Source organism: Copadichromis virginalis, linkage group LG5 (genome assembly GCF_057382275.1).
Source record: "Copadichromis virginalis isolate Kocher_CV1m ecotype Utaka linkage group LG5, C_Virginalis_male_GT1.1, whole genome shotgun sequence".
Lineage (NCBI taxonomy): Eukaryota > Metazoa > Chordata > Actinopteri > Cichliformes > Cichlidae > Copadichromis > Copadichromis virginalis.
In genome coordinates, this window is record NC_140622.1 from 39,760,612 (window position 1) to 39,782,392 (window position 21,781).

Sequence of the window (21,781 nt, forward strand, 5' to 3'; positions counted from 1 at the left end):
CTTATTTGCCTGTTGATGATGGGTGACGGTTATTTTGGCTGTTGGGTCAAAAAGTCACTTTCGCTGCATCCATGTGTTTAATAAAAATATCTTGTTTCTAAGCGGCCCGTCCACCAGCAGGCTCGATCTAACATAAACCCATTAAACCCACACACTGTGAAAGCTGTGGGCTCCAGAGCAGCACCCTGACCTCTGACTTGTTCCCAGTCCTTTCCTCACCCCCAACCACTCAGTGAGGCCCATTACCAGCCCATTATAGTAATTCAATGGGATGCTGCCTGCGTGGTGGCCTGCAGGGCACACATAGAAAAGCACATTAAGGCAAACACAAACCTCCAGCTGTGGCTGTTTACACATGCATGGAGACTGCAGTGTGGGGGTATATTTACATTAATTAGACTAAGGGCAGCAGATGTAAAGACAATTGTTTAGCAGGACAGAAAATTTGGACTCGTATTCCCACTTTCAGAACTCTTTTTGTAATAAACTCCCAAATCGGAAAAAAGGTGGAGATTCAAATCAGGTTTGGACAGTTTACCCAAACCCACTGAGCTTCTCTCAAAGGGAAAAGATCCAACCTGTCCTTGATATGATCTGATGAGTTGGTTTTGATCCTGCTTTTGCTTTGCCAACTTGCTTCTAATCACATTTTTTGCTACCACTGTGTGACTACATGTGCACAGCCAATAACCTGCGAATGAGCACCAAACACAGAGCAGCAGAACTCTCACAATAATCCATTTCTCCACAATATGCACAGAACAAAGCTTATTACTAGAATCCAGCCGTTTTATTCCCCTTATCTGAGGGTTGGGCTCCCCAGACGTCCTTTTACCCATGCCAGTGTTCTCAGCCCAAATGAGATGCCCAGCCTCTGCAGTCGGCAGAGGAGCACAGACATCTTTCCAGATGTGCTCCTCACACATTACTTATCAGCTCCCAGTCTTCCTATGGAGCAAGCTCACTGTATCCTCAACCTCACTCGGACGCTGTCCAGAATTCCCGGTCATATGTGAGGCTGGAATGTAGGTGAAATGACCAACATGCTGACGTCACGCCAATCTCTGTTTCACGCTCCAGCATTTGACCTGCAGACTTCTATGATGCTGAAAAATGCACAATGGATGAGAAATTCATTCAACAGAAAATGTAACGTTGTGACAAAAGGACCCAGACCATATTTTATAATACAAACATTTGTATTTGACAGTGATACTGGATAATTACCCTTAAAAACATCACAAGAGTTAGTTTTAGAAAGAAGAAAGAGGTTTGTGAAGGATGTGAAGAAACCACTGCAGTGCTGCTTCCTTCTCAAATCAAAGCCAATATTTGTCTTCAGTTCTGTGCAATAAGAAATGTGCTGAAATATGCTGCTGTTTCTTTTGATTTCATCAGCGATGTCTCTGAGGTCCAATTCTGTCTTTGTTACTGCTGAACAAACACAGAGGCAAACACTGCAAATGCTCACTCACTCACTCGTGCTACGTGCATGCTCAGTCTGCGCACTAACACAAACACATTCACCCCGAATTCACACAGCAAAGAATGGCCAAGCATGCATCCAAATCATGTGACTGAGTGAGCAGGCAGTGGGGTGGGAGGGGATGAGCTTTAATGGGTTAAAGTGAAAAGAGCTCCAAGCCTGGGAGGTTTTCAGATTTCCTGCTCACAGCTTTCAGAGGAGGAAACGCTTCATACAAAAACATCATGTCAGCCATTCATTTTATTTTGCCTTTTTTCTCAGCGATGTGAATATTTTATAGCAACACTTCACAACAACTGTCATCTAGAAGTGCTTTATACCGTACAGCAGGGGTGTCAAACGCAATCGCACAGGGGGCCAAAACCCAAGGCACACTTTAGGTCGAGGACCAAACAAGATAAATATTTATTGAACACACTAAAACATGTTTTTTAAACATAAATATGAATAAAAACAGACAGGAATATTATTCCAGATTAAATAAACTTAAAAAAATAAACTTTAACTTTAAATATTTTGCTCCTGATAAAAATATATCCTGTCAAAATTATGCAAGTTAGAAATATGAACATGCTGCCAAAAACCCCAGAAAAAATAAATGACAGCAAACACAAGGTTGGAGCCGCATGTAGACGGAGCTGTGCATTGCTGCAGGAGTGGAGCTAATAAACCGTGCGGGCCATTCACTGTCGTACTTTCCCTGAGTGCATCATTACACTGCAGCTCCATCTGAATCTGCACAGGTGCAGCTCAGCTGACTTGGTTCAACATGACTTGGCAGCAGGGGAAGTGAGGCAGGCTGCACTGGTGCATTTGTGACAGCTTCACTTGAAACGCCTTCACCGCATCATACATGTCCATGAACTGACAGGTTTCCTTGCTGAGCTCAAAAACTCTGTTGAGAACTTTTCCCCAACTCAGCCAGCGGAGCTCTGCATGAAGGAATGTCGACAAACTCTGAATCTATTTCCCACATAAAAGACTGAAACTGACGGTGATTTAAACTTTTAGCTCAGATAAAATGTACGGTCTGCCTTACAGTGATCACTCCATTTTTAGGACTTCACCACACAGCGTTTCCTGGTGTGTGATGCAGTGATGTGCTGTTCACTCACCGGTACAGTTCTCCTGCATCTTTACTCGCATCCTGCGGACTAGTCCGCTTTTTTCACCGCACAACTCCGGCGCTCCATCTGTTGTAAGTCCAACAAGTTTGTCCCAGGACAGTTTCATGTCGGTTACACTTTGACATACGTTTTAAAAAATGTCTTTTCCTGTCGTTGTCCCGTGCATCGATTTAATGTCCAATATTTCCTCTCCACAGACGAAGATGGTCAGCTGTGCAATGTCCATCATGTCTGTACTTTCATCCACAGCAAGAGAGTATGCAATGAAGTTTTGTCTGGACACAAGACGTCGCACAGCTTCATCCTGCAGCTCTTCAGAGTGGTACCGGGCTCATTTGGCTCCTCTGCTACAATAAAACTTGCTTTCACAACAGCTTCACTTTGTGTCTCGTAGTGCCGTCTTATATTAAATTCCTTCATTACAGCCACATTAGCTCCACTAATAAGATGCACAGCTTTACCAGCATGTCTGTAAACATATATTCAGTCACCCACTGGCGCTGGCCATGCATAACAATAATAGTACATCTGTATAAAATGATCTCGCGGGCCGGATATAAATGTACGCCGGGCCGGATGTGGCCCGCGGGCCTTGACTTTGACACATGTGCCGTACAGTAAAGATCTTTAGTATCACAGGGAGAACAAAGTAAGCAAGCATAGAGGAAGATACAGTTGTTGTAAAATCGAGAATGTAAAACTGCATCAAGATCCAACAACAATCTTATTTTTCTTTAAATATAATAAAGGGGATGTTTTATTTCTTGTGCGTACTGGAATCTCACGAGCTACACTAGGATGTAAAACCAGTTACAGTATTTGCATGATTTATGAGCCTTCACTCACTCTATTCTATTTTCAACTCCATGTCTTTATTCTTGAACTCTAGTAAAGTACCGCTGCTTGATTCGTTGCCATATTTGTTAAAATGCATCTTATCCTGGCCTCTGCAGCCCTTCAGTTCATCCACTCCCTTAGCTCCTCCCACTTTAAGCCAACTTTCTTCTGATTGGTCTGAATATAAAACAAGTGTGGATCTGTTGGGCATTCCACCCAGCGACGGGCTTGAGGTAACCACATCAGCGATATCTTCTCTCAATGACATCACGCCTGTCTCATAACTTTAAGATATGAGACGATTAAAAGACAAGCTGCACAAAATTTTAGGAACTTAACTGACATGAAATTAGGCCATACCTGTGATTTCATTCTTCCAATTTAAAGGCTCCAATTATGATCAGCTTTTCCATAAAAGCAACACAAAAAAACCAAATTTCCTCTCAGGTGTGACCACCTGTCACCCTACTTACAGTGAGAGCTGCAGCCAAATGAAGGACATCCAGTCAAAATTGGGAGAAGCACTTTTCCTCTTAACACTAATAAAAGCCGCTCTACACTAAAATTAATTAGGGTGAACCTTCCATCCTTTATGAATGAAATGAAAAAAAAACATCTTTGTTCTAAGAATCGATGCTAATTGAAAGTGACATGAAACTCAACCCCAATCTGATAACGGCTGAATAAACTGTGCAGATCAGAAAGCTGAGCCTGATGGACGGAGCGCGGGAACGATGACATCTAAAAATAGCATTTCTATGTGAAATATTCATTAGACAAAGTGGGAGATGGATGGATAGAAGGGAGGGGGTGGGGGGAAAATACAGGTTTAGAAGAAATAAGAGGTTTGCAGAGACTGAGAGCAAGAAATGATGTAAGACCTCTGACGTTTTGGAAGAGCTAAAAAATATGTTGGAAAACTGAAAGGAAACCGATAATTAGGTCATGGCGTCTGCCTGTGGTGTCACAAACATTTGTGTCCTCTCCATGCAGAGGGGGAATGACGCTCAGAGCAGAGCACACTCAGAAAATCACCAAAACACACAGGAAATCTTCCCTCAGCAACTCAGGAGTAAATACGGACATGGAATAAATGAGGGGTGTTAAACTTTCTTCACCTCGTAGCCTGAATAAGTAATTGTTTTTCTCACCTTGGGGTCTGGCCTCATTAAAAAGTAGCCCCGGCTTTGTATGTGGAGACACTGTCGAGCCTGAATCACTGCACAGAAAGCCGGAGGATGCAGGGTGGTACAGTAGGAGCCGGGTCCAAAAGGGAGTTTTCATAAAATCAAAAGCAAACTCATAAAAGTTATATTTGTCTTTTTTGACTTTGAATTGTTGTCTTTCTTTTTAGGCTTTTTGTGTGGTGATGTTTTCACTTGCTGTAAAAATGTACTTTGTGCTCAGTGAAGCTTCTGATTTCGATTCTCTCGTTTCATCCATGGAGCTCACAGACCACAAGTTAAACACAATAAGAAGGTTCAACACAAGCAGCCATCATCCAATCAAAACTACAAGATATATATATATTAGGGGTGCAACGATACACAAAATTCACGGTTCGATATTTGTTCGATACAAAAAAATGTTCATGCCTTTTTAATTTGTCATTTATTAAAATTATAAATATATATTTTAACTCAAAAGTACAGTTTTTAAATTGAATGTTGCTGAAACAACAAAGTAATAAAATAATAAATAAATCTGATTGAGAAATCACTCATCTTTGGAAAAGAGAGTTTATTACAGAGAAATGGCTCTTTCCAAAATAAAAGCTATACTATCCGCTTCTTCTGGGCTATATTCTCAGCAGCATATTAAACATATCAGGTCCCCATAAGGAGAATCCTGTGCTAACGGCTGTCTAAATGACTCGGGTAAAGTTTGTAGCATGCTTGCTTGTTTTTTTTCTGCCTCCACTTGTCTTTGCACTAGGATGCTGTCGGTGTAAATGTGCAGTCATATTCGTTGTGTTCCCACTAGTGCTGTCAGCGTTAATCTGAAATGACGTTAACGCCACAACACGGCAAATCTCCGTTAACGAGCTAACTGCGTTAACGCACTAGCTCCCACCCATGTAATTGAGCATTGCGTGGCACATCCGACATCCTGTTTTACTTTAGTCCATGACGCGCTTACCTTCAGGGTCATACTTCACATGAAGACCAAAATAGTTCCAAACGCCAGATCTGAATGAGGGTGGGGGAGGTCCAATTTGCCATGTTGCAAGGAGCTTAGCTTCTGTCTGCTAGCTTGCACTGCGCTCAGTAAATCTGTGTTCGACTACTCCGCCTAGGCTGCACTGTCGAGCACAGATCCACTGAGCGCTCAACACAGACAGCATCGTCAGAAGGAAAGTTGATAAAATAAATTAAAAATGTTGTATTGTTCGATACATATGCGTACCGAACCGAAAGCACTGTATCGAACGGTTCAATATCGATACGAGTATCGTTGCACTCCTACTATTTATACGTGTTTAAAAAGCTTTAGAAAACCCAAACAACAACACAAAAGCCTGCTTTTCCCACTTGCTCCCTGATGTGTGATTAAAAATAAATTCCCTCATTTACTTCATGTTCTGCTGTATTTTTCTTTCATTACTCATCGACTTGGCCTCAACAGGTCAAATAAAAACTACTCTGCAAGCAGCCCAGTCTTAAGATGTAATCAATAAACTTGAAGAGGAGGGATTTGTTGACATTGTGAAAAGTGTAACTCTGTTGAACTTACTTTGGACCAGCTGCAGGACTGCAGAACTATTGACCTTTTTTAAAAGCACTAATCAATAAATCCAGAGACAGACAGGCCGGTGTTGCACTTCCAGAAACTGTGTCCAGAATGGCTGACAACCTCTTTCTATTCACATCAAGGGAAAGGGAAAGTGTGGAGGGCTGAAAAGAGTAAGAAAGAAAGAAACTTCTAAAAGTCAAACTATGAGGATGCAATACATGTTCAGGTCAGACATCAACCTACAACACCTGTAATAAAAATCTAAAAACAATTATGTGGAACATTTTTCTGAAGAATTATTACGTTTATTTTGATTTTATGTACAATTTGCCAATAACACTTCACTACACAATTATGTGTAGTGAAGTGTTTCCATCGTGCTGTTTGCAACTTTTATTAAAACAGTGGTTCTAAAAATGTCCTCCATTAATGTATATCAATCTAAAAACAGTGAAAGGTTGAAAATAAACCAATAAGTTGTGAAGCTCAAGAGAAATCTGAGGATTTTCTGAAGTGTCACTGAAAGTCCAGCCATCTGCTTCTGGATGGGACCTTCAAGACCCTTATTTACAAAATTTCATTTAAACAAATTCCATGAAACAGCCTTGAAAACCAGAATAACTCATTTGGTTGGTAAATTGAGAACAGATAGTTAAACAGAACTTCTGTAATTTCAGGTTTTTGGGAGACATGCAGAAGAAGCCAAAGCCAGGAGCCAGAGGAAATCCACTGAAGGTTTGCTAGTTTAAATTCCAGCTATGGAAACTAAAGAGAAACAGAGTCCTCTCTGTCTCTCTCAGGAGCCCTCGCTCAAATCATTTACAAACTGCTTGAGTGGAGCTCCTCAGTGATGAACAGGAGATAGATGTGACTGCACAGAGAATAACAGCATCACAAGAATGTGCCCAGCCTGAAGGATCCCCGGTCAACCGAGGATGCGATCGCCACAGTGCTGCACACATTACTGAAGCACTTGGAACACAGGAACACCTATGCACGGCTCCTCTTTGTAGACTACAGCTCGGCTTTTAATACCATCCGGCCATACAAACTCCGTCCCAAACTCCACCAACTGGGACTTAACTCCTCTCTGTGCAACTGGATTGTGGACTTCCTCACTAACCGTAGACAGAGTGTCAGAGTGGGTAAGAACACCTCTTCCACCCTTGTGGTCAACACCGGTGCCCCTCAGGGGTGTGTTCTGAGCCCTCTGCTATACACTCTCTTCACCCATGACTGTATTTCCTCCTGCGCGTCCAATCTCATTGTTAAGTTTGCAGATGACACTACAGTGCTCGGACTTATATCCAACAATGATGAGACAAACTATAGGACAGAGGTGCAACAACTAGAGTCATGGTGCCACGACAATAACTTGGTCTTAAACACCAAAAAGACCAAGGAGATCATTGTAGATTTCCGGAAGAGGGCTCATAACAACCATCTGCCTCTCTTCATTGGCAGTGAGGCGGTGGAGAGGGTGAGCAGTTTTAAATTCTTGGGGGTAACTGTGACCGAGGACCTGTCCTGGGGCAACCATATCACCTCAGTTGCACGGAAGGCCCAACAGCGCCTCTACTACCTGAGGAGACTGCGGAGCGCACACATTCCCAGATCTCTGATGTTGAACTTCTACAACTGTGCCATCAGCAGCGTTCTGACGTATGGATTTCTAGTGTGGTTCCCCAGCTGCACCAAGGCCGATCAGCAAGCACTCCAGCGGGTGGTGAAAGAAGCTGGCAGAATTATTGGAACAAGTCTGCCAGAGATCAGTAATATCTTCCCCACTCGCTGTCTGAGGAGGGTGCACAGTATCCTGCGGGACCAACATCACCCTGCGCGCCACCTTTTCCATCTGCTGCCCTCAGGGAGAAGGTACAGGTCTATACAGGCCAGAACATCCAGACTGGCCAACAGCCTGTATCCACAGGCTGTGAGGCTCCTGAACTCTCTGCCCCCCTCTCACGGACAATAACCATATCCAACTTCTTAATAGCAATGAACTGGTCTGCATTGGTGCATCATATCTTTATTCTCTTCCCCCTCCTGCCCCCCCCCCCCCCCCTCTTTCTTAAATAGATAACTATCATATCTGATATCATATCTCACAGTACAATAATATTGAATGGGTTGCATTGTTGTATTTTGTCATGTTTCTCAGGTCTTTGTCTGAATTTCTACGAACATTATTGCTAAGGATTGTCTTATTGCATTGGAGTCACACTGGGTTAAATATGTACACTTGGGTTTTAAGGGGTATTTATTATTTTCTTCTTTTTTTTTTTTTGGGTTGTATGGAAGCCCCAAACGCAATTTCATTGTTCTTGACAATGACAATAAATAAATAAATACTAAATACTAAAATACTGAAGGATGTTTCACCCAAAATGGATGACAGTGATTCTCAAGAAGAATGACAGAATCATCCTTTTAAAGTCTCAGGAGGTGACTCCAGACAGCGTAGTAACTGAGGTCATGTTATTAGAGTCGAATGGATGGGTCAGCACAGTAAACCACAGATCATGTGACCATTTCCAAACAGCAGTGTTTTTAAGCATCATAAGTGCTTTAAACTTATCAAATATCCTGATATTAGCAAAGTAATCATTTTAACCCAAGCTGTAATCTTTTCCTCATGCTGGCCAATGTGTTGTTGCAAGGAATCCCACACACAATGATGACATTCAAACCAAAATAAAATTAAGAGCAAAAGAAATACAAAAAATTCAAAGCATTACCAAATGCACAGCAGATACACAGAACATCACGCAGACCTGGTGCCAGCAGAACCGCTAAAATTCAGCAGATTTGTGAGTTCAGGTCCACACATCTGGAACCACCGTCTGAAAAGCTTCATCACCCTGGGTCCTTAGGTGGATACCGTGGGCAGGCTGCACTTTTTTACCTAAACTACTAAGATGACAGTGATTGTAAAGGAGGAGATATGCTACACTGCAGGACTCGACTATGAAATACTGTGTAAGTGAGGCCGTACGTATGTATAAACTGCATTCGGCTCATGACAGTAAATCTGTAAAGTTTGACACGGTCTAGTTACCTGGTGTCATGATGGAAATGCATGGAACTGGCTCCGGAGTGGGAATCAGAACTCCACCAATGGAAACGGGAATAGCAGATGGAACAATCAAGGTCTAGAGATCTGCTTAATTTGGCTGTCAAAGGATAGGAAAGTTATAGAAACTGATATGATGAAGAACAGCAGCCCAAGACTCCCCGAGCTTGGGATGCATAACATCACCTGCTGGTTTGGCAGGCCCTGTTTTTGTAGACTCGAGCTGATCACTTCGTTTTTTAAAACCATGTCTCAGGCTTTATTCTACTTTTTGACTCTAATAGGGACCAAAATGAACATAAGTCCTTTTAAAAAAGAATTTAAACTAAGAACTGAGTTCATAAAAATCATCAGAAAAGTGCAAGAATCAAGGAAGCCAAGGGACATTTTCTCAAACTTTTAATAAAACATAAACTTCTTTTTACAGCCAGAGGACTCACATCCTGCTGGTTTTATAAAGTGCAGATTTCAAGCATATGCTGTTTGTAAGACCCAGGAGCTAAATCTGGTATATAAAGTCTATGGCCTTTCTCTGACCAGCAACATTACAGCTTTGGAAAAGATGAACATCTGCAACTTTTCTCTAAATCAGGAGATGATATTTACATGTGCCAACACGTGCACCGGGATGCTTGTGACCGTGTAAACATACCCAGCAATCAGTGACAAAAGAGTCTGATAAAACTACGACCCACTGATGTAGCTGCGTAACTTTGCACTTTAGATAAAAGTTAGTGTGTGTGACTGTCAGAGCTTCTGTGTCGGAGAAACTGGTTTTACTGAAGCAACATGTTTATGTTGTCAGTGATCGGAGCCGCTCGTGGTCCGCCTCTCTGGATGGAGGCTGGGAAGTTGGACCGTTGTTATGGCGATAAGAAACCAGCCTTGCCAGGGTGTCCGCGGAAACTGAACGTAACCATAACAACAACGGAACTCTCCTCTAGAATGCTGCTGTGTTTAAAACCCCTGAGACACACACACACACACACACACACACACACACACACACACACACACACACACACACACACACACACTGCCTGACTGCCAGCTGGAGATGCAGCCCACATCCAGAGTTTTCTGACACATGGACCACAAATTAAAACTTTATGATTTTATTCTCTTTTAAACTTTTCTTTTCTTTTTTTTTTAATTACCATCCCAGTTCAAAAGATGAGCTGTCCTCTTTGTGCATATAAACTAGACGACAAGCCTGTGCTTTGACATCAACCTAACTCACTTCCCCAAGAGCCAGAATCACGGGGGGTGAGGCAGAGTGGGGAGAAGAGTACAGAGCAGACAAGGGCGGGGTGAGATGGGGGAGATCGTTATCCGGTAACTTTCAAAGCCGTTCCTCAGCTCCAGTTATCTCAGGATGGCAAGAAGTGTGTCACAAATTGTGTGCTAACGTGTTCCAGTAACAGTCGCTCCACCAACACTGAGAATCCTTCTTCTAATTTTACTTTGTGGTGCAGTCGGTGCACCCGTGTTTCCAGCTCCAACTGTGATTTGAGTGGAGGCCAGTGAAGATAGACGTGTGTGTATGGGGGTGTAAGGGATACACAGAGATGTGGAGATTGTGAATTTTCACATAAAAGCAAATAAAGACAGGAGGGGTTGCAGATGGAAGCAGCAGACTGAGATACGGGGAAAGATACAGAGAGGCAGCATGACGGTGACAGACACCGAGATTAAAGTCTCAAGTCTAAAGAGAATTTGAGAGGAGAGTTTAAAAAAAATCCACAGGGTGTTTCTGTGGGCACAACACGCTCAGTCTGAATCAACACGCACTGATGGCATTAGAATACAGAGGATGTTTAATGGGAGCTTCATTAACACATCTATTGGACTGAAAAGCAGAAGCACATGAAAAGCTAGGGATGCTTTTTTATTGTACGCAACATAATCGTGATAATTTAGGTCAGTAAGTGTAACACAAATTCTTAAGTTAACCTTAATATGAAAATGTGTGGTGTGTGTCCACCTCTTTTTCATTTGTTTGTTTATATTTTAATTTCAGATTTCTTTCATACGAGCGATACCTGCCTGCCTGCAGGGCTGGAAGCTTCCATCAAACTCAGGCCGGACGACAGGCCCTCAGCTCAGTCTATGAATTCATGTTTTTGATGCTAATTCTTTATAAGTTTGTCTCTGAAACTTATGGATTTCTGTTTGGGTCTGATGGGTGTATTTTGTCAAGAATAGAAACCACTGGATTGTCTTCTAGTCCTAACACAGTAGTTTTATTGACTAAGCAAGTTTTAATGATAACTAGTAAAGGATTACCACCTCCAACCCTGCAGCCTCTAAATGCACTTTTTACCCTTTAAAAGTGGAAAACATTTGTTTTGTTCATATGGACATGGATGAGGACAGAAGAGACCGCCTCTGCTGGACTACGTTGGAAGATCCGCCATCTTGGCTCAGACTGAACTAAACACTGTGTGTGTGAGAGTTTGGGCTTTTAAGCAGGAAGTAAAACTGTAAAAGGAAAGAGGTGCGCTTGCACTGAAATACACAAAAATACATACTTGTTCAAATACATAAAATACACAGAGGACATAAGTAGAAATCAGCATATCCCCAAAGCATCCACGAACACACACTGCGATGTAAAATATCCTTATTTTGAAGAAATCATTTCAAAATGACTCCGGGACGCAGGAAACGTTAAACACGCTGCTGGGCTCTGAGTAATCCCTCTCTGAGCTCTTTGCTTTTGGCTTCTTCTCTTCAACTGCTGTTCAGTATAAACCAAAATGCATTTTCAAGTTTGTAAGGGCCGCCTTGGTTTTTATTTTGGGTATGAAGCACGACTCATATCGTACACACGAGCTTACTGCTGCGTGTGATGAACTTCCCCGCCTACGTGCGAAAACGCTGCAACCTCTTTATCGTGACTTAACTTTCTGTTTCTCCAGAGGAGGGAGAAAGTACGTGGTGGAGGCGAGGATCTCCTCCACCCCCCATCCCTGCTCGACTGGGTGTGTTTCAGCACCACGGACAGCAGCCAGCTGCTCTCAAGCCTCATCATACTTTAATCTTTCAGCCTCCTCACATCGCGTGTGAAGGCTGAGAACAGAAACAGCACTGAGTCCACCTCAGAGCAGCGCTCGGTATTGTGTGTTAACACTGGCACTGGTCATGTTTAGGCCTAAGGACAGCACCCACCAGAGTTCACAAAAGGTTGGACCAGCACAATTTTCACCTACACAGAGAAGTGTGTCTTAGCAGATCAAGCCATCTGCCTCTCCCTGCAGCAGCCAATTGAATCCAGCCATGCTCACTTCACCCCTCCCAGGGAAACTTGTCCTCTGATAGCATTTTACCTGATGAAACACACACCAGTGTTTTGTTCTTAATGTACGTGTGAACAAATGTAACTGATTTAACCAGTTTAGGCATGCTTAACCTGAACACTCATGTTAGATCAAAGCCTGTAAAACCAGTAAATTGATCTCAAAGGCTTTCTTCCTTTTTGTATTTTGTTGATTTCTGTTAGTTTAGATCATCCACGATCAGCTGATCTCAGGCCAGCTGACATCCCATGACACCCTATCCATCTGATAAATCTTAGTTGGTTTAGCCAGCAACCGACCTCCAAAACAACGCGTTCTCTTCACGCTGCTCCGGTGTCGTGTCTGTTTTCATTAATGGGCCTTGGAAGAAAAAAAGAATCTGCTCTTGATTATAGTTGTAGTCGTTCTGATTAAAATTAAAAACATAAAAGCAAATTAATGACCTGCTTATATGCAGAATGACAGGACTGAATAAAAGCGTCTGTGCTGCACCTTTTATGAAAATGTTACCCACTAAAGACGCAGTTACAATCAATGCAAAACCAGAACACAAGGCTGATGTAATGTGCACTTTAGATGCTGGCAATCATTTTTAAGAACTGCAAAGAACTTTGTAATCAAATGACCTTTGTTTTATAAGTATTAGTTCTTTGAGTGTTACTTGTTACACACACACACAGTAATAAGCACCTTGCTGAGCGCTGGGTGTGTGCCAGTCGGGGACTGCGGTGATGACTTCACCTTCTGTTTAGCCGACTAGTTGTCAGCTGGAAACAACACAACATTACCAGCTCAGCGTCTCCCTCTCAGTCTGATTACCTCACCGTATCTCCGCTCTGACTCCCCTCTGCCTGTGTTCTCTTTCTCTGCCTCTTTCTAACCCATGAAGTTAGTCGGTATTCATTTGGTGTAATTAGTTACTTATCTTTTATGCAGTTGCAAAGTGCTGCTGGGGTTTGCTACGGGATGCCATTAACTAATTAAGCTGAACTGATTGCAATAGAATACATTTATTTATTGTGTGTATTTATACCACTGTGCTGCATAATCTTTTCCCAGCGCAACATTTTCATGCAGAGAACAGATCAGGAACAAACAACACAAACTGCTTTATTCAGTGTAAACACTGTGATCTACACAAAGTCCCGCCCCATCACCAGATGACGTGAACAGGTGAGAGCAGGTACTTTTATTAATCAAGTACACGTGCATAGTGACCAGTTATCAGTGCGCTGTAGGTAAACAAGCTACGCACATTGAAAGCCATGAGACCTACTGATGTTTGGCGAACGTCTCATGTGCACCAGCAGCTTGGTATTCCATAGAAAGCCTTTGAGATCATCTATAGGCTCTTAAAACTGTCAGCAGTTAGCCCCGGAGAAGCCTGACCTGCTTACGTTTCAGTATCCTGCAAACCACGTGAGACTTCCTACCAGTTTGATGCTTCTGTCCTCTGAGACTTATGTTATAGAAGCCATATGACCAAAGCTATAAATCTGGGTCACAAACATGTGAATGCTGATAAGTGTGCAACTGTTTGACGCTTCCAAAGCTCACGAGCAGCACAGTTCGATGATCATGTAGCAGGCGTTGGTGTTTCTCCACGTGTTCTCATTCTAGGGTGTGAAATATTGTTTTTCTGATGGAAGCTGCGGGTTTCTCACCTGTGTCCCATTTGGGATTTTGTATCTTTTTGACTTTAGCCACGTTTGACTTCAAATGCACATCTTCACAATGGAAAATTATGAAAAACAGGACAAACACAGTGTGTCAGAATGTGTCACCAAGGGTTCCCTTACAAGAGCATAAATGTGACGAACTGAGCAACCCATCCTACTGTTGCACTGATGTCATTCATCACCTCGTCCACATCAGTGAGGAATAGTTTGGGCGTATCTTTGAGATGTTCACAGCTTTGTCAAAACATCAGCACCGGCACCAAAACACTAACAGACAACAGGCTGGTTTTCAGGTCAAAGCAATCAGAAAAATGGCCTCCTAATACAGATTAAGCTTGCATTTATAAAACAGGGTCTGCAGAAATAATCTTATTCTTTGAGATAAACCTCTTGACCAATGCTCTGAGAGGCTTTAACCCTGTGAGACGCAAACAGGATAAGCAGTGGAGAAATTAGATGGACTGGGTACGTTGAGCAGCTGAACAGGGGTGTGTTCCTAAGGTCCCTTCAGCACAGTAACAATCGTGCTTGAATCGTATCTGAGAAACTTACTAAAACTTTCCAAAAGTCAGAGCAAGAGACACAGAAAAGGACTGTCTTTACCTTATGATACAGTACACAAGCCCTTTAAGAAAGGACCATATTAATAAGGACAATCTGTGTCTTTGTTAACTCGTTGCTTTGACGTGGGATTAAAAGACGGACTGAAGGAGTGATGGACCTGGATGGATGAATGGATGGACGGACTTGCTATCAGTTTCCACAGGCAGTGGTGATAATTCATCGTGTCCAACTTGAGTTCTTCTCGCCTAATGGTTCATGAGTGGCAGAGTCATGACAGAAGAGAGAGTGAACGTATTTCCTCAAAGACAAACTTCAGATGTACAAATCATTGTTGGGCACAAACCACATTAAAAGTATCGTCTCATAAAAGGACATAAAAGCAGATATAATGTTTTCTTTTATGGAACTGTACTTTATCACATTCACAGAAGCAGATTTTTCAGGCAGTAAATTAATGACTTGCTGAAGGATTCATTTATAATGTGAATGTAGGAAAGTTTATTTTTCACATCACAAAAACCATTTTTAGTTTATGGAAAAATGCATCAAATATTTCTAAAGAACATGAAGATTTTATCTTTAGGGAGTTGGATTTTTCTGAAGGCAGAAATGTGTAAAGTGTATTTAAATAAGAGTTAAAAGGCTCTTTCAGAAGAAACAGACTTGGTGACTCGCCTGTGCAGATGCAGCATCATCTTTTTCCAAAAGGTGTCGGCCTCGCCCTGTTATGCCTAAAGCTTCACTTTGGTTTCAGGGCTTTGACACACCAGCCGCAGCAGAACTGACCACTGTAAGGTTTTAGAGTTGTACAAAGTCCACGTGGGCGGTATCCACACAAGCAGTCAGTAAAGAAAAATGACAGACTTGTTTCATTAATGACAGAACTTCACTGCCAGAGGACACTTAGTACATCAAGGAGCCACTCAGCGCTTTGACGAAATGGCATTAATTGACCACCCAGAATGAAAATAGGCTCAACGTTCCAAAAAATAAAGATCCTGAAAGCATAATTGTGATGACTTTTATCCTCCAAGTTCCTCCAACAGCCACAAAAAGAGGTGATTTCCTCCAAAACTTATCAGAAGTACAAAAAATGTCCTCTGACGATAATAAAAGTTTCTCACATCCTTAAGCTTGTTCTCCAATGTTCTGACCGCCATCAAGCCGCTTATTCACACCGGATATAGCCCAGTGACGCATCATCCTTCAAAGTCTTGTCAAGATACGTTTTTTACGATGAAGCTATGACATCTGACAAATAGGCCGAGTCTGACTCAAAGGCGAGGAAAACAAATGACATAAGAATTCATTAAAGTTGGTTTATAAAGTCTGACACTAGAAGCCCTCTCCAGCCCCCCACCCTCCGGTTCACAGCAGTGACAGATGAGCACAGGCGACGGCGGCAAAATGAAAAGCTGGTCCAGAATAAATAAGTCAGAGTGAAGACAAAGAGAGACAAACAAGGTGCCGCGCTCCTTCACACCTCTGTCACCTTCACAGTGTTACCGTTTTAGCGCCGTGTACGCTGCTGCACGCCTGCTGGAGGTGTGACGAATGTGATGCTGTACGACATGTCTGTGTTAAAGTCACCTGCCCACCTGTGTGTTGTGTGTGTCAGTTCTTTCTGATTTCAGTGTGTCTAAACAACAATGAACCATCTGTGTGTTTTATGTAGGAGGATGTTTGGATATCAGGAAACCTGATGATTTACAGTTGAATTTGCTAGGAATTATAGACTGTACATAAAAGATGGACGTAGCTACCACGACGTCTCAGACTGAACAGTGCGTTCCTGTTAGCAGGGTATTTGCCCCACACTGTCTTGATGTCTTGAGACTGGACACAGAGTGCTCATAGAATTGTGACTTAATAAAAACATAGCTCCGCCCTAAATCGTGCCTTCCTTTATCCGTCTTTTTGGCTCTAATTGGAATCACGATTTACAAACATAACATAACTTCATATTAAATAAGACTTCAAACTAGCGACTGGGCTCATGAACTCCCTAACAAAGTGTGGACAGCTCAGGTGAACTGTGGAACTTTTTCCTCGTAGATTTCTACACCGTCAGAATTACCTTTGAAATCAGAGGAACGCCCCCTGCTGGCCATTAGAAAAAACTTCTGAATAAGTATCACTTCTAAGGCCCAGAATGTAAACCCTTCACATACAGCTTCAGTGCTCTTGCAATTTTAAACACACACTGACTGATTTGCAAACTTTTCTGTGGCTAACAGAGAGAGTTCTCATCTTCAGCAGGTGCATTTCATAAGGAGGCTGTCTGGAACGTCTGTTCATTTGTCCATCTGTCTTCCTCTCTGCCTGTCTGTCTGTCTGTGTGCGTTCTGTGTTATCTGAGTGTGAGAACTGAGTGCTGTGCTGTGCAGCCCTGGGGGAGGTGAAGCTGCATTCAGGAACCTCTATGGGTGCCACAAAGCTGCATTCATGCAGCTGAATAGCTGTTTTCTACAACCAGGCACTAGTCATCCCAACTCCATTGGAAGGGCTCTATGAGTTACCACTCTCCCTGCCTTGGTATGCAAAGCATTATGCAGCAAAAACACAAATGGCTGGATTAACAAAGGGCACACAAAGCATACTTACATGGAAACATTGAAGGGATACGCGACTCTGTAGTTTCAAAGGACGGTGTTTTTAGGATTTCTGCGTTCTTCCCTCTATCCAGTGGCAAATAAAGAATTTCCTCTTTCTTTTCCTTTTTTCAGCTCTCAGTCAGTCACAGTTACACATCATTTTTTCCACGTTTCCGTATTGTCAGCGCACCAAACGGCCGTTATCAGATGTTATCGGTCCCATACTTATTTCCTCCTCTACCCTCTACACGGCAGCCATCACCTCACTCGTGATGGTGACTCCACACTGCTGAAGAGAGAGAGGACGGCAGTGGAGGCTTGGTCCACTTGACTCTGGATTTCTGGACTGAGCTTTCATTAAAATATTCAATGTAGTTTTTTACACTGTTTAGTTTGCGTTAGTACTTGGTAAGTATCATCTTTTTCCCAACCCAAAGCTCCATTTTCTTATTTTACCACATCAGGAAATGTCTCAAGCATTTTTTCACATGGCCACTAGAGGTCTCTGACAACAGGTGTTAGAGATCTCTTTCTGTTAAAAGGGAGTTCTTCCTCCCCACAGTTGCCATGTTCTGCTCGTGGGGGTCTGATAGATAACTGATAATGATCAATCAGTGTGAGGGTAACATCCAAATCAGGTGACTTTTCCATAACTTTATAGAAAATTTATGACAATTATCATTTTAATAACAAAGTTGTTTTCGTGATGGACTTTTACAGAACTTTAGAGTCCATTTCCCGAATGTCTTTTCTTACGATTCTCCTAAAAGATAACTAAGCTGTCAGATTTACTGTGAACATGTGGGCGGTGACGACTGCACCTGTGCTCCTCTTACGATGTCATTATCGTGTGGATCTCTTTTTCCAGCAGTGTCACCACCCTGCAGAGTGAAATGTGTGGCACTTTAAGCGAACACCTAATGTTCTGTGTGATGGAGTCTTTGAAGGGTGATATTCACGATTGCTTTCCACACTCCTGCACTGTCAGATTATGGTGCCGTTTTCCTTTTATGGAGTCTACCAGCGGGCGATGTGAAGGCTTGTAAGATGTGGCACAATTCTGATTTCGATGCTAAGAGGCTTCTAGCAGAGTAAATCAAACAGCCGCAGCACGCATCCTCAGCTGGAGTCTACTGAAGGTATCAGGAAGCAGGAAAAACACCCACAGCCTCTCATTTAAATTCAGCTAATGTCTCTTTCCAATTAACAGATTGGCAGAGTCATGACTGCCCAAATTGACTTCCTGTCAGCAGAGGCCTAGCTCCCTCACGCTGCAGACATTGTGTGGCATTTCACCGGATTGGTCGCTCGGAAAGATCCTGGCAGCTGTCAGTCGATACCTCTGCCCATCGGGGACAGGAAGTCTGGCACCTCATGTGAAATACCTATGCTAATTTTCTTGAACTGTCCAAGTTAAGATCACTGAGTACACAGTGTTCCACCTGCATGGGTGGTCTCGGGGCCAATTAGTGAGGAAATGTTTAATCGTTTGAGAGAGAGACAACGAGAGGGGGGGGGGGGGGGGGTCATGAAATACTCAAAATCTCACTAAAGTATACAATAAGCATGAAAATAATCTTCTCAGGGTATTGACACAATGAAAGAATCAAGAAACTGAAAGTTAGTATAACCATCAGAGGAAGAGCTCCTTGAACATGACCTGTACCACAAAGATAGCAGTGCTGAGGGGAAGGTAAAGAACAGCTGTAAAATAAAGCAGGATGGTCCAAGAGGCAGTGCAACCTGCGGTACTGGTACCGGAAATGCTCATGCACCAATCAGATTTGAGCAATCCACATTAGATACAGGCATGCTGCCAGTGCCATTAGAAAGTAAAATAAAGGTTATAATTGGTACTTCTGCAGCCGGGAGCAGTAATTATTATTAAGGAGATTTTATGCTGCATTCATAAATATACGTTGATTAGAGTGTCAATAAAATTCTTATAAAATTAAATTAAGATTTTGTTCCTTGATCAACGTGACATGTAGGACAGAGTAGGCCTGGGAATAGGCAGAGACCGTCCTCCATAACCAATCATTTTATTGTATAAGCAGGCCTGAAAATGACAGTAAAGAGTTCATGGCTGAAGTTTTAGTGACAAGACTGCACACAAAAAAAAAATCTTTAGAGATCCAGCAACATTCGCAACAAACATTTAAAAAGCACCAACACAGCAGGAGCACAAGACCAAGAACAATACTCCACACACACTAAAATATCCTTCCAGGACGTTGATGAGTTTGTGATATTTTCATGAGAACATCAAGATGATGTCACTCAGCGTTTCTCTTTAATGTCATGTGTACTTGTGGCAACATGATTTAACCATATCTCACAATGTTTAGAGTCGTTCCTGGATCCTTGCTGACTCCAGACGTTCGTCACTTCCCAGATAGCCACACCATTGATGCAACTCTATAACTTTTTGGATCACATGATCTCTTTGGTGGAGGTAAGAAAGTCGATTTTGGGTCAGCAGTGTTTTTCCAAACAGGCCTTTAGGTGTGGCTGCCTGAAAGACGTGCAGCAGATAAACGGGAGATAAATGGGGAGTGAGAATAATTGGACTGTGGATCTTTGGCTAACGGGCCCAAAGCACCAGCTCTCATCTGAAAACATTCACCGTCATCGTGCTGCCACAGCACGCTGCGTAATCAATCACTGCTGTCAAGTCTCAGTTACCTGCACTGCCCATTATCACCGCATCCTGTTCCTGTCCTTGCTTCAGTTTCACTTCACCCACTTTCCACATTCACGCACTATAAACCCACACCAGAAGCGACGACACAGCCCCTCTCTCATCCCGCACCCGTCACACTTACACAGGACTGCTGTAAGGCTCTGATCTGTTCTACCACACCAGAACAGACGACAAGGACCACAGACCAGGCGCGCAGACCGGAGACAGGACTTGACAGAACAGATAAAACAAAACACCATTTCCAGCCTCCAGCGCCTCAGGTGCCGCAGACACATCTCAAAGGGAATACTGTAGATGGTGTGCAGATAAGAACCTGTAGTCTCTGCACAGTTCCTCATACCCACAGGCGCTTCTTTGGAACAGATTCCAGTGAGATGACCCCTTTCATTTCACAGATTACAGATTTTCACTTTACAACCTGATTTAGACATCGAAGGCGCAGGAGCAGCTGAATGTCTGTAATGCTTTTATACGAAAATAAAGTGCGCAAACATTAACTGCGGTTTCTGGAGGTGATGCGTTTGGCACCATCCTCTGCGTAAAAAACAAAGCTGTGTACCAGGACATCATCAGACAAACATCACTGATTTACTCACCCACTCCAATTTTCTCATCCTCTGTCGGCGTCCACATGATGTCCTGCTGCACCCACAGCAAAATCCTCTAAAGAAAGTAGCTATAATCACCCGATGGGTCGCTTCATGGAAATCCGAGTGACGACGAGAAAGACGAGGAGGACCGCGGAGCAAAAGTTTACTGAAAATGGCTACGGGGGAAAAAAACAACCTTAAACCACTCTGAAAATGTGAAAGTTGTCTTAAATAAATGACGGTTAGTATCCTGTCAGGTTGGCGGTGACGCATGGCGCAGTGTGTCGGTCCATCTCAGCGGCTGTGCTGCGCTCCTCGGGAACGAACCGCCAGAGAAATCCTCCACAGGGGCGTCAAGGCGATTTCAAGCCAAACAGGGGGCTTTTAACCCCACCTGTGGGCATTAGAGTGGCATTTGGTTAAGCAAAAAGGCGGCCGGAGCAGATGAACTATGATTTATGAGGATTTCATTAGAGCGCGAGACTTTCCCATTCAGGAAAATCCCACGATCACTCGTGTTTCCCGTCAAGTTCTGTCCGGGCTCGGGAATCCTGTCCTCACTCAGTGAGCATCCCTCCAGAGCGAAGCTTCTGGTGCTCTTGTGTCTTTGAACCATGCGTCTGAACCTCGCTTCCTTCCGTCGCAGCTGCTGAACTTGTCGTGAGCAGATGAAGAAAAAGCTCAGTCCTGTCTGCGTGCGAGCCGTGCGCAGCAGCGGGGAAGCCTCCGTCAGTTTAAGAGGATCAGGGTGGAGCGCGGCTGAGGTGGTCAGGAGGGGGGGGGGGGCTCGTTTGGTCTGCACAGCCTGCACGCGCACAGGAGCCTACGGCGGCTGACCCCTCAGACCACGAGTGGGAATAAAAGACGCAAATATATATATAATATATAAACTCACTTAGAATTACTCTGAGCATGTGCAGTATCGCGCACGCGCGCACACACCGGCCGTGACATCACTTTACAGCACCGTGACACAGCCTCGGTCGTGCTGTCACTGACACGCGTGTACAGCCGCTAATGACAGCCGTCTGCAGCTCAGCAGCTCCACGCGCGTTTGTTGCGCGTGCTGCGCCCCCGCGTGGACACTTCAGAGCA

At 43.3% G+C, this 21,781-nt stretch overlaps 1 protein-coding gene across 1 annotated transcript in view; it reads right to left on the reverse strand.

The window, feature by feature from the left end:
* The window catches only part of LOC146710377 (dedicator of cytokinesis protein 3-like), a 234,835-nt gene extending 213,480 nt beyond the window's left edge, over positions 1-21,355 (reverse strand). Inside the window, exon 1 of the mRNA XM_085457761.1 lies at positions 20,693-21,355. Coding sequence (XP_085313887.1) covers positions 20,693-20,729 — 37 coding nt within the window. The 5' untranslated portion in view covers positions 20,730-21,355. The remainder of the gene's footprint in view (positions 1-20,692) is intronic.
* Between the last annotated feature and the right edge of the window lie 426 nt (positions 21,356-21,781).